Source organism: Colobus angolensis, unplaced genomic scaffold, assembly GCF_000951035.1.
Source record: "Colobus angolensis palliatus isolate OR3802 unplaced genomic scaffold, Cang.pa_1.0 Scaffold2, whole genome shotgun sequence".
Lineage (NCBI taxonomy): Eukaryota > Metazoa > Chordata > Mammalia > Primates > Cercopithecidae > Colobus > Colobus angolensis.
Window position 1 is genome coordinate 17544122 of NW_012115154.1, and position 18455 is coordinate 17562576.

At 45.2% G+C, this 18455-nt stretch overlaps 1 protein-coding gene and 1 long non-coding RNA gene across 2 annotated transcripts in view; both read left to right on the plus strand.

The window, feature by feature from the left end:
• The window catches only part of ZNF398 (zinc finger protein 398), a 48165-nt gene extending 41794 nt beyond the window's left edge, over positions 1–6371 (plus strand). The window contains exons 5-6 of the mRNA XM_011941426.1: positions 2370–2483; positions 4554–6371. Coding sequence (XP_011796816.1) covers positions 2370–2483; positions 4554–5707 — 1268 coding nt within the window. The 3' untranslated portion in view covers positions 5708–6371. The remainder of the gene's footprint in view (positions 1–2369; positions 2484–4553) is intronic.
• A 4384-nt stretch (positions 6372–10755) lies between these two features.
• Positions 10756–11512, plus strand: LOC105511289. The gene is made up of 2 exons (XR_001001694.1): positions 10756–10957; positions 11258–11512. It is a non-coding gene; the product is annotated as an uncharacterized LOC105511289 (long non-coding RNA).
• The last annotated feature ends 6943 nt before the right edge of the window (positions 11513–18455 follow it).

Genomic DNA, 18455 nt, shown 5'->3' on the forward strand with positions numbered 1-18455 from the left:
CAGGATGGTCTCGATTTCCTGACCTCGTGATCCGCCCGTCTCGGCCTCCCAAAGTGCTGGGATTACAGGCTTGAGCCACCGCGCCCGGCCCATTTGGTGGTTTTTAGAGCACTAACTCATCATTCAGAATTTTTTTTTTTTTAAGATAGAATCTCGCTCTGTCGCCCAGGCTAGAGTGCAGTGGTGCCATCTTAGCTCACTGCAACCTCCACCTCCGGGGTTCAAGCGATTCTCCTGCCTCAGCCTCCTAAGTAGCTGGGATTATAGGCGCCCACCACTGCAGCCAGCTGATTTTTGTATTTTTAATAGAGACGGGGTTTTACCATTTTGGGTCAGGGTGGTCTCGAACTCCTGACCTCATGACCCGCCCGCCTCAGCCTCCCAAAGTGCTGAGATTACAGGCATGAGCTACTGCACTTAGCCCATTCACAAAATTTTTAAAAACAAGCAGGTGTTTTAAAAGTCAGGTTTTTTGGCTAGGCATGGTGGGTCATGCCTATAATCTCAGCACTTTGGGAGGTTGAGGCAGGTGGGTCACCTGAGCTCAGGAGTTCAAGAACAGCCTGGGCAACAGAGTGAGACCCCATTTTTACCAAAAATACAAAAAGTTAGCTGTGGTCCCAGCTACTAGGGAGACTGAGGTGGGATAATCGCTTGACCCTGGGAGGCAGAGGTTGCAGTAAGCCGAGATTACGCCGCTGTAGTCTAGCCTGGGTGACAGAGTGAGACCCTGTCTCAGAAACAAACAAACAAACAAAAATTAGATGTTTTGAATGGAAAGTTAATCCTCTGGATATCGGTTAAGAGGTCTTCTTCCTTATATCCAGTGTTTCCCCCTCTGCCTTTTTCCTTATAGGTATGTATGTGTATAACATCTGGAAGAGAACGAAGATAAGATTAGACTATGTTTAATACACTTCAGCTTTGCTTTTAGGTTGGAAGGCAACTGTTGCATGTGCTAAAATCTATTTTCCAAATCTCTCCCCATAACCTGATGGTCTTTTGGGCTGTAGTCTTATCCCAGCCTCTTATTTCTGCTTTGAGAACACCTTTAGATTTCAGTGGCATCTAACTGATTTAAAAGACATTGGGGTAAAGTAGTGAGTTCTGTTAATTTGCTGTGAATTAAGCCATATTCTGCTCACAAGGCTGTGTTTGAGAAATAACCATAGAGAGCTTCAGGGTACTCTCTGGAGCTTGACAAGCTCTCTTGTCAGCTTGCCAGCTTGTCCATTTAGTCCAAAAAAAAAAAAAAGGCAATATAGGCCTAGGTTGTAATAGCTAGCACAGCTGTTTTGGTACTGATCAGATGAGGCATGTTGTGTGCAAAGCCTCTATAGGCTATGCACTTTTTCTTTCAGAAAGAACCCCCAAGACCTGAAGGACTTGCCAATACTATATTCTTCCCCCTCCCAGCATTTAGGAAACAATGACTTGTATCATTTAATAGACAAAGGTAATGTATCTCTTAGAAAGAGCCCAGAATTGGGAATCTGAAAAGAGTGTTTCTAAGGAGTTGGAGTCTGTGTCTGTACTGACCTAACTTTGTAATTCTGAAAATTGATTTGGTTTTTTCTTTGTTTGTTTGTTTGTTTGTTTTGAGATAGAGTTTTTTTGCTCTTGTTGCCGAGGCTGGAGCAATCTGGGCTCTGTGCGATCTCAGCTCACTGCAACCGCTGCCTCCTAGGTTCAAGTGATTTTTTTGTCTCAGCTTCCTGAGTAGCTGGGATTACAGGCGCCTGCCACCACGTCTGACTAATTTTTTGTATTTTTAGTAGAGACAGAGTTTTACCATGTTGGCCAGCTGGTCTTGAACTCTTGACCTCAGATGATCCACTTGCTTCGGCCTCCCAAAGTTCTGGGATTATATGCGTGAGCTACCACACCCAGCCTGTATGCATTTTTTAAAAGGCTGGTTATGTGTTATTGTTATAGTTATTTGGAAATAAATATTTGGGGCCGGGCGCGGTGGCTCAAGCCTGTAATTCCAGCACTTCGGGAGGCCAAAGCGGGTGGATCAGGAGGTCAGGAGATCGAGACCATCCTGGCTAACACAGGGAAACCCTGTCTGTACTGAAAAAACAAAAGAAAAAAACTTAGCCGGGCGTGGTGGTGGGCACCTGTAGTCCCAGCTACCAGCTACTCGGGAAGCGGAGGCAGGAGAATGGTGTGAACCCAAGAGGCAGAGCTTGCAGTGAGAGGAGATTGCGCCCTGCACTCCAGCCTGGGCGACAGAGCCAGACTCTGTCTCAAAAAAAAAGAAAAAGAAAAATATTTGAGCGAAATATAGTATTCAACAAACCGACATGATTATCTCACCTTCTTATTCAAGTTCATGAAGGCCATTTTTTTTCCCTCCCATAAATTAGAGCCTGGTATTTCAACATCAGATATTCTGTCTTGGATTAAACAAGAAGAGGAGCCTCAGGTTGGGGCCCCACCGGAGTCCAAGGAAGGTGACGTGTACAAAAGCACTTATGCTGGTGAGTAAGAAATTAAAGAGGTGTTCATGTCCATATCTAGCTCATGCCAGGACTGACTGAAGAAACAGCAGGTGAAATTTGTAGAGGCAAATGTGTGGGAAAAGAATGAGGAAAAGAAACAAAGCCATGCTCAACATTATGAATGAAACCAAACAGTCACTAAAATAAATTTTAAGTGAGTGAGAAAATATACTCCTACGTGCAAAGACAAATCAGAATTCTCAGAAGAAGAAAAATAAGTGCATACAGATGAACCAAAATTACGGGGATGGGGAAAGACAGAAGAACATGTGAAAATCATGTAGAAAGGGTAGAAAAAGTGGGAGTGGAGTAGGGAGACAAGCTCTGGAGACAGAAATGGCGGTGGAGAAGTATAAATGGGAATGTTAAGTAAGAACCCTCCCTCAGTGAAAGGAAAATCAATGATGGGAGAAGAAATAGAAGTATCTTCCTTCCAAGATACTTTTGCCATTTGTATTGTAGAAGAGAATCTCAAGATCAGAAGGGTCCCAGTCATTTATACAGCTTAATGCAGTCTGTTTTTTTTTAGTATTTTCTGTGCTCTGTGTTCTTTTAGACTGGGAAACAAATGAAAAATAAGACAGTTTTAGCTCTTGAAGAAACTTATACTAGGGACATACATATCAGTACTAGGCAAGCCTGTTAAGTATCAAGGATGAGTGGGGTGGATGACTTACATAAACGAATGAGAAGTTTCAGGAACATGCATCAGGTTGGGCTTGGTGACTCATGCCTGTAAGCCCAGCATTTTGGGAGGAAGTTGAGGTAGGTGGATCACTCGAACCCAGGAGTTCAAGACCAGCTTGGGTAACATAGGGGGATCCTGTCTCTAAAAAAAGAGGAGAACGTGCATCAGTTTTAGTTTAGGTATTTAGATAAGACCTAAGGAAGGGCATAAAGCCACAATTGTACCTTAAAAGATTGGTATGATATGGTTGGGTATAATTTGGGAAGATGGGGAGAGAGGGGTAGCATTCTGCAAAAGGGAGGACAGAATAAGTAAAGATGCATAGCAGAAATGTGTATTCTGTTCTCAGGGGAAGTAAAGAGACAACTGACCACAGTGATGGGTTGATCTGATACAAATAGGAATAGATGATTATGTAATTTTAGGTTTTGTCACAACAGGCAATAGAGAAAGTTCTTGAGTAGAGGTAAAATATGGTGAAAGTGACATTGGGAAGATTGATGCCAAGGATTTTCTGTTTCTTAACAGATAGCATAGAAGAGGTACAATGTTAAATTTTCTGATGAGGGCTGGGTGTGGTGGCTCATGCCTGTAATCCCAGCACTTTGGGAGGCTGAGGCAGGTGAACCACTTGACGCCAGGAGTTCAAGACTGCTGGTCAACATGGCAAAACCGCATCTCTACTAAAAATATAAAAATAACCTGAGCACGGCTGGACACGGTGGTCATGCCTGTAATCCCAGCACTTTGGGAGGCCGAGGCGGGCGGATCATGAGGTCAGGAGATCAAGACCATCCTGGCTAACACGGTGAAACCCTGTCTCCACTAAAAATACAAAAAATTAACTGGGCGTGGTGGCGGGTGCCTGTAGTCCCAGCTACTCAGTAGGCTGAGGCAGGAGAATGGCATGAACCCGGGAGGCGGAGCTTGCAGTGAGCCGAGGTTGCGCCACTGCACTCCAGCCTGGGTAACAGAGTGAGACTCCGTCTCAAAAAGAAAAATTACCTGAGCACAGTAGTGCATACCTGTAATCCCAGCTACTCGGGAGACTGAGGCAGGAGAATTGCTTGAACCCAGGAGGTGGAGGCTGCAGTGAGCCAAGGTCATGCCACTGCACTCCATCACGGGCGACAGAACGTGATTGTCATAAAATAAAATAAATTTAAAATTTCATTTCATTTCTCTGATGATTTGTCACAGAGAGACCACTGTTGTCTTGGTTATTATTGCAACCTTCTGCTGAGTTTCTGATCTGAGCTAGTTGAGAGCTTAAAGTGATCTGTTAGAGCTGGGTAGGAATGCATGAGAGTTGCTAGTGAGACAGTTATTGATAGGTGTAACTCTGGAGTGTTTTCTTTCAGATGAAGAGCTTGTCATCAAAGCTGAAGGCCTTGCTAGATCCTCGTTGTGCCCTGAAGTTCCAGTCCCTTTCTCTTCTCCACCAGCAACAGCAAAGGATGCTTTTTCAGATGTGGCTTTCAAAAGCCAGCAGTCTACATCCATGACACCTTTTGGACGTCCAGCCACTGACCTGCCTGAAGCCTCTGAGGGACAAGTGACTTTTACTCAGTTGGGTAGCTATCCCCTCCCACCTCCAGTTGGCGAGCAGGTGTTCTCATGCCACCACTGTGGCAAGAGTCTCAGCCAAGACATGTTGCTGACCCACCAATGTAGCCACGCTACTGAGCACCCCTTACCCTGTGCCCAGTGCCCTAAGCACTTTACTCCACAGGTGGACCTCAGCAGCACCTCCCAGGACCATGCCAGTGAGACGCCGCCCACCTGCCCACACTGTGCCAGGACTTTTACTCACCCATCAAGACTTACCTACCATCTTCGGGTCCATAACAGCACTGAGCGTCCTTTCCCCTGTCCTGATTGCCCCAAGCGCTTTGCTGACCAGGCTCGACTCACCAGCCACCGGAGAGCTCATGCAAGCGAAAGGCCCTTCCGCTGTGCCCAGTGCGGCAGGAGCTTCAGCTTGAAAATCAGCCTCCTGCTCCACCAGCGAGGTCATGCACAAGAGCGCCCTTTCTCCTGCCCTCAGTGTGGCATTGACTTCAACGGCCACTCAGCCCTTATCCGTCACCAGATGATCCACACAGGCGAGCGTCCTTACCCCTGCACTGACTGCAGCAAGAGCTTCATGCGCAAGGAGCACCTGCTGAACCACCGGCGGCTGCACACGGGCGAGCGTCCCTTCAGTTGTCCTCATTGTGGCAAGAGCTTCATCCGCAAGCACCACCTCATGAAACACCAGCGCATCCACACCGGGGAGCGGCCCTACCCCTGCTCCTACTGTGGCAGGAGCTTCCGCTACAAGCAGACACTCAAGGACCACCTGCGTTCGGGCCACAATGGAGGCTGTGGGGGTGATACTGACCCATCGGGTCAGCCCCCCGACCCACCAGGTCCCCTCATAACTGGGCTTGAAACTTCTGGCCTGAGTGTCAACACTGAAGGTCTAGAGGCCAACCAGTGGTATGGGGAAGGGAGTGGAGGGGGAGTTTTGTAAATCCAAATCTCTGTGGCTTCATGGTTGTATATGCTCACAGCAGGGTACAAAATCCAAGAGAAAGTCTGTGAGCCCCATCCAACACCCACAGTAATTATTACCTGGTACATCACTGAATTTAGGGTCCTATACACCTGACTAGAGACATGGTTGTGGTTTGGAATTTCACACACTTACAAGAATACCACATTTTGAAACCCAGAAAGACCTGGAAGGGGGCCCAGCACCTCCATCTTTTCAAAGATACAACAAAAGCAGAATTTACAAGAATATTGTGGAGAGGTTGGAAAGCAGGATTTAACCTCTGGTTCTCTTGTTCTCAGAGAACAGCAGGTTGATAGTAGATTATGTCTCTAGGTAGAGACAGGTACGTGGGAAGAGTCTCCAAAACTGGAAGCCCATCATGAGGCATGAGAATGTTTAACTATAAAGCCTTTTATTAGCTCCTTGATAGCTAAGATGGTTGTTGGAGAAAGTGCTTAAGCCACTGTTTATGTTGCTGCCTCCTCTCTCAAAACCAGCCAAGATCTGTTCACAAGCCTCTGTGGCTGCCTTTCCCTGAAACATGGTAACTCAAGACTGCCTGCCTAGGTTTCTTAGATTAATTCTTCACATACATTTTGTTTAATATTGGTTGAATATGAAATCTGACTTTAAAAGATTATTGGCCGGGCACGGTGGCTCACGCCTGTAATCCCAGCACTTTGGGAGGCTGAGGCGGGCGGATCGCAAGGTCAGGAGATCGAGACCATCCTGGCTAACATGGTGAAACCCCATCTCTACTAAAAATACAAAAAATTAGCCGAGCGCGGTGGCGGGTGCCTGTGGTCCCAGCCACTTGGGAGGCTGAGGCAGGAGAATGGCGTGGGCCCAGGAGGCGGAGCTTGCAGTGAGCCGAGATCGCGCCACTGCACTCCAGCCTGGGCAACAGAGCAAGACTCGGTCTCAAAAAAAAAAAAAAAAAAAAAAGATTATTAAGGAGAACATTCCTTAACTATACTGGCTTGATTTGAAACAGTCTCTTATTGCCATTTAAAGTGCTAGAAACCTTTGGCAAGGTCAAAAAATTGGGAACGGTTTTCTCAGCCCCAGCTTTAAAAGCTAGAGACCTCAGAGAAATAGCTGGCTTAACAATGATAGAACGGCCTAAAATTTGTGCCTACACCATGTTCTGAGAGTCGTTCACATCAAATTCTTCCTTATCTTTTCCATTCCTGGTGTCTGATATTCTTGACAATCATCAACAACAAAGATCACAGCACTTTCCGGAAGCATGGAGCTTCCGGAAAGTGAACCTTCATCCTCAGTAATGAGATGATAACAGTGTTGTAATGCAGCTTTCTTGAGTCATCAGAGAGAGTGTATGTTCACCCTATCTGGCTGTATCCCATTGACAGTGGACAGATTGAGGAACTTCCTAGATCACTGAGAACTAAGCACCACGCATAGACAACAGTTTGTTCTTGCTTGTATTGCTTTTAAGGACTTTGACTACCATTCGTTCTTTTCTTGGGGTGATTTAATCACCTGGGAGCATCCGAGTCTGCTGCTAAGTGGCTTTGCAGCTGGGCCTAAGTTCTGTTTCCTTTACGGAGCTCAAATTTTCATCTGCAAAATGAGACTGTTGAAAAAAAGTGAGTCTCTAGGAGTTACTCAAAAAAAATCTTGTGATACATTGCTTTTCCTGCCAAAATTCTGTCTCTGTCTTTGGCTTCTGTCCAGGCAAAGCTAAATAAGACAGCAATATCAAAGCAGATAAATTCCTGCTGAAACTTGACTAAAATTTATTTGATTTGTTGTTTGACTCCTACTTGGAAGCCTGAGGTAGAAGACAGAATGCAGAAGTCCTACATCTTGGGCAGAAAACTTGTTCATTCCTATACTCTTGTTTCCTCTGCTTCTTCCTGAGGTGCCTAGAAAAAGGTCTGGAAATATTTAGTCAGGATATTTTCTTGATGAAGTGATAAGGAAAGGACCCATTTTTTGCTTATCACCTAGCCCAACCTTCAGTCTCTTTAGTTATGCATAACAACACTAGGAAAAGGTGTTAGCCCAGCTAGCTTGGCTTCTGGGAAGGCTGTGTCTGAACATGTTGCTCTGTAGGATAATCACATTTACAAAACATCTGCTCTATGACATTCACAATACCAGGGACCATGGGAGACACAAGAAATGTGTGTCTGCTGTCATAACTTACAGTGGAAAAGCCCAGTAACAGAACAAGACATGATGGGCAATACCCTAGCATATTGGGATTAAGAGCTTTCTAGCCAGAATTTGAACCTATACCATGGGAAGATTTAGGGGTTCTGGGGTCCCAAAGCCAGGGTTCTGGCTTCATCGGCAACCCACTATGAACTTGAATGTGAGATTCAGCTCTAGTTTGCACCTTGATTTCCCCAGTGAAAAGGGAGAAGGGCCAAAGTATTGTCTAGGTGCTGAGTTCCTTTTCTGAATGGATTTCAAGCATTTGCCAGGGTATCCTGGAGGAGGGACTCCTACAGTAGGTGGGATGTGGGACTAGGTAACACCTTAAATATTTTTTTACTCAAAGATTTGCCAAGGGCACAGCTTATTAATGAAAGAGACCTGTGGATTGAAATGCTGCAGATAGATCCCACAGTCCCTTGTGAAAGGAACTCAAATACAAATGAAGCAAGAGCCCTAAACGGAATGAAAGAGGATGTGCGAGGCCATCCCGGATGGAAGCAGGTGTGATACTAATCCTCAGCCCAGGAATAAAGCAGAGAGTTCAACTGTTACTCTTTTCTTTCATCAGTCCCCTATCAGAACTGCAGGCCCGCTCCAAAGAGTGCTTAAGATTCAAAAGTGGATAAGTAAAATGGATCAGTGGGAAGGATAAGGTGTCCAACAGAAAGTGGAAGAGAAACTCTTAGCCCATCAAGTGCTCCTGAGAGAAACCATGCAAGTTTAACTCTTCAGTTAAAGAAATAACGTGAGAACTGCTTGTCATGACCAGACAAGATAGGAAAGGGGAAACCCCAGAAACGTGCTCTTCATCTGTCAGCCTTTTGGACCAAGAAGTTGTCACTATTACACATAAGCACCATTCCCTTAGAGTGGATCCAGGTGTTGACTATAACCAGATTTACTCTTTGCTTACTAGGTTTTTCATTGCCACCATTGGATGAACCTCTGGTTTAGCCACAGTTGTGAAAATAAATGGAAGTTGGTTGATTGTCTAGAAAGTGAAAGAAGATGGCCCTGCTCCTTTTCTGCTGAACATTTAGTATTGGAAACTCCTACTTCCCTTTTCATTAATAATAAAGTGTGCAAGGTTCCTATTGGGGGGAAGGTGTGGGGCTCTGCTGGGCTTCTCTTGAGCATATCTGAGAAATGTTCATGCCTGTCTCAACCAGGACCAGACCCTGTGACTTAACTAGGTAGTAACAGTCCACAAAAGCCTCATTGATTAAAAAAAAGAGAGAGAGGGAGAGAAAGGACCTCATTCTAAATGGAATGGGAATCCCAAATTTCTGCTCAGATTTTCTCTGAGGAGGGACAGGGCACCCGCCCTTCTTCCCATGTCTTAGCTTCTTAAACTACAAAAAGCATCCTCAGTGGCTGCCTGAGGGCAGCTCAGTAGCCATGAGCGAAAGCATCTTTCCCAGAAAATTTTCTTATGAATAAGGACCTCTGATGGACTAAAGTTTTTTTTTTCCTTTCTTTCTTTGGGCCTTATTGATTTTTTTTTTTTTTTTTTTTTTTTTTTTTTTTTTTTTTTTGTTTTTTTTTTTTTTTTTTTTTTTTTTTTTTTTTTTTTTTTTTTTTTTTGAGACGGAGTCTCGCTCTGTCACCCAGGCTGGAGTGCTGTGGCCAGATCTCAGCTCACTGCAAGCTCCGCCTCCCGGGTTCACGCCATTCTCCTGCCTCAGCCTCCCGAGTAGCTGGGACTACAGGCGCCGCCACCTCGCCCGGCTAGTTTTTTGTAGTTTTTAGTAGAGACGGGGTTTCACCGTGTTAGCCAGGATGGTCTCGATCTCCTGACCTTGTGATCCGCCTGTCTCGGCCTCCCAAAGTGCTGGGATTACAGGCTTGAGCCACCGCACCCGGCCTTGGGCCTTATTGATATTTCTAACCCTGTTCTCTTTAGTCTTGGTTTTTTGTTTTTGCTGAAAAATTCTTTTCAGAGAAGTCTCACTGTGTTGCCATGTTGCTCAGGCTGGTCTTGAACTCCTGGGTTCAAGTGATCCTCCTGCCAAGGCCTCCCAAAGAGCTGGGATTATAGGTGTGAGCCTCCTTGCCTGACGTAGCTCCGGTTGTTTATCTGTAGCAAAGGAGCAGTCATTTCTCACAGAATTTATACACAGGGGCCGTTCTTTGTTCTTGGTTTTTGTTTTTGAGATGGAGTCTGACTCTCTCACCCAGGCTGGAGTGCAGTGGTGTGATCTCAGCTCACTGCAACCTCTGCCTCCCGGGTTCAAGTGATTGTCCTGCCCCAGCTCCTGAGTAGCTGGGATTACAGGCACACACAACCACACCTGGCTGATTTTTGTATTTTTAGTAGAGATGGAGTTTCACCATGTTGGTCGGGCTGGTCTTGAACTCCTGACCTCATGATCCGCCCACCTTGGCCTCCCAAAGTGCTGGGATTACTGTGCCTGGCCTGTTCTTTGTTTTAAAATGTTTCAGACTCTTAAACAAGCAAAAGATGTTACTCTTTTCTTTCATCAGTCTGCTATCAGAACTGCAGGCCAGCTCCAGAGTGTTTGCTTAAGATTCAAAAGTAGATAAGTAAAATGGATCAGTGGGAAGGATAAGGTGTCCAACAGAAAGTGTGGAGGAGAAACTCTTGGCCCATCAAGTGCTCCTAAGAGAAACCATGCAATTTAACTCTTCAGTTAAAGAAATACGTGAGAACTGCTTGTCATGACCAGACAAGATAGATCAAATTGGTGGGGGCAGGGAGTGTGCAGAGCCTTAACAATACATCATGTATGTTAGTACAGCTTAATGGTTATGAGCAGGGACTCTGGAGTCCTCGATTCAAGTCCTGACATCATAAGTAAGATAACTGATGTGTTATTTAACCATCCTGGGCCTTAGTTTCCTTATCTGTAAGACAGGGATAACAATACCTGTGTCTCAGGTGTTAAGGCTGAGGAGGGAACGTATGTAGTGTTTAACACGGGACCCTGACAGGAGGTGTTCAGTATCAGCTATCAGGAAAGATTTTACAGGAACAACCAGATGGGGGGGTCATAAAGCCGGGCTGAATTTTAAGTGAAGGTGCCAAGCCGGGCGCGGTGGCTCAAGCCTGTAATCCCAGCACTTTGGGAGGCCGAGACGGGCGGATCACGAGGTCAGGAGATGAGACCATCCTGGCTAACACAGTGAAACCCCGTCTCTACTAAAAAATACAAAAAACTAGCCGGGCGAGGCGGCGGGCGCCTGTAGTCCCAGCTACTCGGGAGGCTGAGGCAGGAGAATGGCGTAAAGCCGGGAGGCGGAGCTTGCAGTGAGCTGAGATCCGGCCACTGTACTCCAGCCTGGGCGACAGAGCGAGACTCCGTCTCAAAAAAAAAAAAGCCAAGAACGGAGGCTGCTCTGCAAAACTATCATGGGCCAGAGCATATTGTTTCTTGCAGAAAACAATATGGAAGGTTCTGTTTATGTATCTAGAAGGTTCGGTTTACGTATCTTGCAGGAGTCATTTGTCACTTTCTAGGATGTTATTCCTCCCTTCTGGCCTTGTTTTAGTTTCTTTTTAAATGAGTAACTGGCACAATCATATATGTATACACACATACACAATGCTTTTGCTCAACTTGGTTAAATTGCCTCTTCAAAAAAAAAAAAAATTTACCCTTAAGACCAACCTCCCATCAAAGAAGGCAGATATTACAGCCCAGAGATGCCTCGAAAGCAGTGTCCTGCAGTGCTCTCAAAAATTGCCAGGTTACATTTCAAATAAAACTTGATAAAGGCCAGGCACGGTGGCTCATGCCTGTAATCCCAGCACTTTGGGAGGCCGAGGCGGGCGGATCACCTGAGGTCAGGAGTTTGAGACCAGCCTGGCCACCATGGCAAAACCCCATTTCTGCTAAAAATACAATTAGCCAGGCATGGTGGCGGATGCCTGTAATCCCAGCTACTTGGGAGTCTGAGGCAGGAAAATTGCTTGAACCCTGGAGGCGGAAGTTGTAGTGAGCCGAGGTTGCGCCACTGCACAGCCTGGGTGACGAGTGAAACTCCCATCTCAAAAAAAAAAAAAAAAAAACCATAAAATATTTGATAAAACCTCATTGAGCTATGCGGCTTTATGTTTATTAGCAAAACCTGTATTTACTGTAAAATCTTAGAACTGGTCTAAAACTTAAGCTACCCAAGAACAGAGACCATGTATTATTTTGTATTCCTCGTGATGCCACATGCTTTTAGGCACATGGTTGCTCAATGAATAATTGTATAGTAGGAAGGTCACCAGAAATAAGAGTTAAAAAGTGGATGATGGTCCTTGCTTAACATTCTCTACTTGTATGAGGCAAACTACCTAATTTACAAAGATCTCATTTTCCTATCTCTAATGTGAAGGTAGAACAACATGGTAATATAAGGTCCTTTCTTCTGGATTAGGATTGCCAGAGTTGGGGAAAAGACCCTTCAATTCTAAAATTACAGAACTTAAGATTTTACTTTTGGGTCCTCTTTCCTTGTCTGGTTTCTTCCTAGATTCTGCCCTTTTGAGTGATTGTTCTGCACAGCAGTATAAACATCTTGGAGACGTATGCGTTTTTACAGACTGAAGAGTCTCATTCTATCCATATTATAATAACTCCAAAGCTACACAAACTGAAAAAGTTCTAGCAAAAGTAGAAAATGTTGTTTTAAATATAAAGTATACATTTAATTCACTTTTTCAAAATATAGGAAAACAAAGTAATTCTTTTGCTAGGGTGCTGGGTAATTCAATGATTAGTTTTCCCTATAAATTTTGTGTAATGTAAAGCTGTTTGTGTAAACCTTTTTTTTTTTTTTTTTGAGATGGAGTTGCCTATGCTAGAGTGCAGTGGCCCAGTGTCACCTCATTGCAACCTCTGGCTCCCAGGTTCAAGCAGTTCTCCTGCCTCAGCCTCCCAAGTCGCTGGGATAATAGGTGCCTGCCACCATGCCCAGCTAATTTTTGCATTTTTAGTAGAGATGGGGGTTTCACCATATTGACCAGGCTGGTTTCAATCCCCTGACCTCAAATAATTCACCTGCCTTGGCCTCCCAAAGTACTGGGATCAGAGCCACCACACCCAATTGCGTAAAGCTTTTTTTTTTTTTTGAGATGGAGTCTCACTCTGTCACCCAGACTGGAGTGCAGTGGCGTGATCTTGGCTCACTCCTACCTCCTCCTCCCAGGTTCAAGAGATTCTCCTGCCTCAGCTTCCCAAGTAGCTAGGACTACAGGCGTGAGCCACCACACCTGGCTAATTTTGTATTTTTAGTAGAGACAGGGTTTCACCATGTTGGCCAGGCTAGTCTCGAATTCCTGACCTCAGGTGATCTGCCCGCCTCGGCCTCCCAAAGTGCTGGGATTGCAGGAGTGAGCTACCGCGCCCGGCCCGCGTAAAGCATTTTTAATGTTTTTGTAAGAATAAGGATTACTGTCATGAAAAAGATCCTGGAAAGCAAGTCAGGAGACCAGAGTTTTAACCTTGCTTTTGGTTTTCTCATTCATAATGTGAGGATAATACCCAGTTTACAAAGGTGTTGTGAAGATCAAATGAGGAAAGTGGTTTTTTTTTTTGAGATGGAATCTTGCTCTGTCACCCAGGCTGGAGTGCAGTGGTGTGATCTCAGCTCACTGCAACCTCTGCCTCCGGGGTTCAAGCGATTCTCCTGCCTCTGACTCCTGAGTAGCTGCGATTACAGGCGCGCACAGTCCTGCCACCCCCTGGCTAATTTTTGTATTTTTAGTAGAGATGGGATTTCACCATGTTGATCAGGCTGGTCTTGAACTCCTGACCCTTGTGATCCGCCCTCCTCGGCCTCCCAAAGTGGTGGGATTACAGGCATGAGCCACCACACCTGGCAGGAAAGATTTTGAAGTTCTTTGAAGTCTATATTTCAGGCATAAGAAGCCAGTGTTGATATAGTAGTTGTAGGAGAATTCCTTTGTTAGCCAGTTAAACAATATCATGGGTCATATTGATGCTTCTCTTCATTCAAGACTGGGCAGAGGCCGGTTGTGATGGCTCACTCATGTTATCCCACCACTTTGGGAGGCTGAGGCAGGAGGATCACTTGAGCCCAGGAGTTTGAGACTAGCCTGAGCAACATAGTGAGACCCCTATCTCTACCAAAAAATTTTTTAAAAGCTGGGTGTGGTGTCACATTCCTGTAGTCTCAGCTACTTGGAGGCTGAGGTAGGAGAATCCTTTCAGTCCAGGAGGTTGAGGCTGCAGTGAGCCGTGATTGCGCCACTTCACTCCAGCCTGGGTGACAGAGTGAGACCTTGTAGCAAAAAAAAAAAAAAAAAGCAGTAGTTGTTTGTTTCCAATTTGCTTTGCCTATGATGAGAAGCTAGCCCAAGATTGCAATTTGGGGAGCAACAGGAGAAGTGTAAGTATGCATGGACAGAGATGAAGAAATTTAATGCCAAAAAATTAGTTTTACATGTATAGTGTGTTTAGCTCTAGCAGCAACTTTTGTAAGATAACCACTTGTATGTATAGGAAGAATTAGAACATCAGGAAGGCAGGCACGTTACTGGAGAGAGTTGACTAAATAAGCAGGATTCAAAATTAAGGATGTACATCAATCTATGTACATCAGGTCAGTTCTTGGCCTTGAGTTTATAATTTTAAAAAATTGTATAAGACAATACCTACAAGCCACCCTCAGTGAGTAAAAAGCAAGATAAAAGCAAGAATAATTACACCAATCATATTTATGTTATTCGCCAAGAAAGTAGTCATTTAGGGTGTTTATTTGCCCAGATGGATCTTGTGGGGCTGAGACAAGGAGATGAGGAGTAGGAGGAAGATTCTTTTGCACTAGTTTGTTTTTGGCTGAACTTTAGAATAACCTGGGGAGCTCAAAAAAATATTTATGCCAAGGCCCACCATGGCGTGATTTAATTGGTGTGTGATGAGGCCTGGATGTTTTGTGTTTTAGAGTTCCCCCAAGTGATTTTAATGTGCCTACAAGGTATAGAAGATCAGAGAGAAAGTGAATTATTGGACTGGAAATGGCTACTTAGCCTGCTTTATTGGAGCAGGGAGCTGTGGATTGGAGATTAATAAAGGGTCTTTGAATCCACAGTGGGAAGTCATAATTTGATTCTAGAGGCAGGACTCAGAAGGATGTAAAACTCTGGGAATGGTGGTTGAAAAAGTTATGACCTCAATAGTTAGGAGCTCTAGAGTCCGTGGGAAAAGCAGCATTCACTTCAGACTGCAGAGCTGTGTCCAGAGCCTCTGATTTAAAAACAGTTGGCAGGACCAGGTGAGCACAGATGAGACTGGCACCCCATGCCTATGCTGTAGACCTAACTAACTTCCAGAATGGTGAGGCTAGTACCTCCTCATAAGAGCAGTTTAGTGAAGAGCAAAAAAGGACTTTAGTGACATCCTTACCAACTTGGATTTAACAATAACACTTTTTTTGTTGTTGTTGTTTGTTTGTTTTTTTGTCTTGAGACGGAGTCTTGCTCTGCGGACCAGGCTGGAGTGCAGTGGCGCGATCTTGGCTCACTGCAAGCTCCGCCTCCCGGATTTGCACCATTCTTCTGCCTCAGCCTCTGGCGTAGCTGCGACTACAGGCGCCTGGCTAATTTTTTTTTTTTTTTTTTTTTTTTTTTTTTTTAGTATTTTTAGTAGAGACGGGGTTTCACTGTGTTAGCCAGGATAGTCTCAATCTCCTGACCTGGAGATCCGCCCACCCGGCCTCCCAAAATGTTGTGATTATAGGCGTGAGTCCACGCTCGGCCAACACTTGGTTTCAATACCTTATTTTTGAATTTGGAAGAACTAGGATGTTCCTGTATGAGCACTAGACTTTATTTTACATGAATTTCGGCCATTTTTAGTAATCAGATCTGCACTTGAAAGGTTGCTGGGCATGGTGGCTCCTGCCTGTAATCCTAGCACTTTGAGAGGCTGAGGTGGATCACTTGAGGTCAGGAGTTTGAGACCAGCCTGGCCAACATGGCGAAACCCCGTCTCTACTAAAAATACCCCAGCTACTTGGGAAGCTGGGACAGGAGAATTGCTTGAACCCAGGAGGCAGAAGTTGCAGTGAGAAGATCGTGCCACTGCGCTCCAGCCTGGGCAATAGAGCCAGACTCCATCTCAAAAAAAAAAAAAAAAAAAAAAGGTTTACAGGTTGTCCACTGAGGAGATTCACGAGAACATATAGCAATTACCAACATAAAACCTGTCATCTGCATAAAGGGTTTCTAAGCCCTAGGTGTCTGTTGTGTTAGTATGTTAGCAGCATGCTCAGTTACCTGAGCAGTGGAGAGGTACCATGGAGTCACTAAGAACTGACGAGAAGCCAGTCAACTTTATTCATCTACAATCAAAACTTGTAAGGGTAATGAAATGCTTATTTGAAGGAGACTGAGAATGAATTCAAGAGGAAAAAAGTACTTTCGCCGGGCGCGGTGGCTCAAGCCTGTAATCCCAGCACTTTGGGAGGCCGAGACGGGTGGATCACGAGGTCAGGAGATCGAGATCATCCTGGCTAACACGGTGAAACCCCGTCTCTACTAAAAAAATACAAAAGACTAGCCGGGCGACGTGGCGGGCGCCTGTAGTCCCAGCTACTCGGGAAGCTGAGGCAGGAGAATGGCGTGAACCCGGGAGGCGGAGCTTGCGGTGAGCTGAGATCCGGCCACTGCACTCCAGCCTGGGTGATAGCCAGACTCCCTCTCAAAAAAAAAAAAAAAAAAAAAAAAAAAAAAAGAAAAAAGTACTTTCTCCAAACGTTGCATATGTGTAAAGCAAACATTTTCAGAAATAAGAGAAAGAGAATGTGTATGTGTTTGGGTGTTTAAGTTTGAAATAAAATGTTGCCAAAAGGTGGGTCTGTAAAGGGCAGAAATGTTAAAAAATGTCTTTGCAAGAGCAGATTGCCCTAAAACTTCATAATACAAAATATTTGACTGTATTTCTCCCCCACCCCCACATTAATACTTTCTGCCCCTTTAAGTGGTCTGGGAGCTTTGTCACTTTACTCCTAGTGCCCATCCCCTCCATAAAGCCGTGTCTCTGATTTTTTTATCACACTGAGGCTGTCACTGATATTGTAACCTAATTTGTTGCTTGGCCCAATGCAGTGGCTCATGCCTGTCATCCTAGCACTTTGGGAGGCCAAGGCGGGCAGATTGCCTGAGTTCAGGAGTCAAGACCAGCCTGGGCAACATGGTGAAACCCCGTCTCTACTAAAATACAAAAAAATTAGCTCAGTATGGTGGCACATGCCTGCAGTCCCAGCTACTTGGGAGGCTGAGGCAGGAGAATCACTTAAACCCGCGAGGCGGAGGTTGCAGTGACTACCACCACATTGCAACCTGGGTGACACAGCGAGACTCTGTCTTCAAAAAAAAAAAAAAGAGTTGCTCTTCCTTGGAGGTTGGCATAACTAGGCACAGTGTCCTAAAATGAAGGTGGAAAACTGTGACCAGGGACATGCCAGTGGCAGAGGGAGCCTGAGAAACTGAGCTGCCTTACTTTCCCTATCCTGGTGACCACACTGGTACTTCATAGCCTGCTCATTAAATTAGGTATGGGACAAAAAACCAAGATAGGAGTTCAAATTTGGTTACCCTCTTCACTTAGCTAACAGTTAGTCTAGAAGTTTTCTTCCTCAAATAAAGCTTTATTGCAGTTGTTGAAAAGACGCAGAACACCAGAAATCTTTAGGAAATAGTAGACATAAATGTTCTGGCATTGATGCATCTCCTCTCCATTGGCCTCTCCTGTATTCTTTAGTTTGGCATCTATCACTTCAGATATCCTGTCCAGAGCAGTAACAATAAAATTTCTAGGGGTGGGGATGAAAAGCAATCAGTTCCCACCTGAGAGACTGAGGGGCCAGGCCTGGGTCCTTCCCTAACAAGAAACGTGTATTAACCGTCATATGTGGCATTTATAATCCACTTTATCCAGTTGTTCATTCTGCTCCTCAGTACGTTAGATAACTGTCTCCTAGTCACCCAGTGATTTCTGGAAACCAGTTTTATGCCTGGACACCTCTCCCAGTGTAGGATCTCTCCCACTCTTGGGGATATCTTTGTCTCATCCGCCGGTTGATCATGGAAGGACCTGTAATTGGGCCCACAGCCTGTGCAGCTGCAGCAGCTTCCTCCTCATTCCCTGCTTGTTTTCCTTCTGGGAAGTTCTCCTTAATCACTCCCTTCACTACCTTCCTGCTGGTATCCACTACGGCCTTTTATGGCCTGTGGTTGCTAGGCTTGGTGGTTATAAAATAATGTTAGTGGCCAGGTGCGGTGGCTCATGCTTGTAATCCCAACACTTTGGGAGGCCGAGGCGGGTCGATCACGTGAGGTCAAGAGTTTGAGACCAGCCTGGCCAACATGGTGAAACTCCACCTCTACTAAAACTACAGAAATTAGTTGGGCATAGTGGCCAGCACCTGTAATCCCAGCTACTCGGGAGGCTGAGGCAGAAGAATTGTTTGACCTCAGGAGATGGAGGTTGCAGTGAGCCGAGATTGAGCAACTGCACTCTAGCCTGGGTGACAGAGTGAAACTTCGTCTCAAAAATAAATAAAA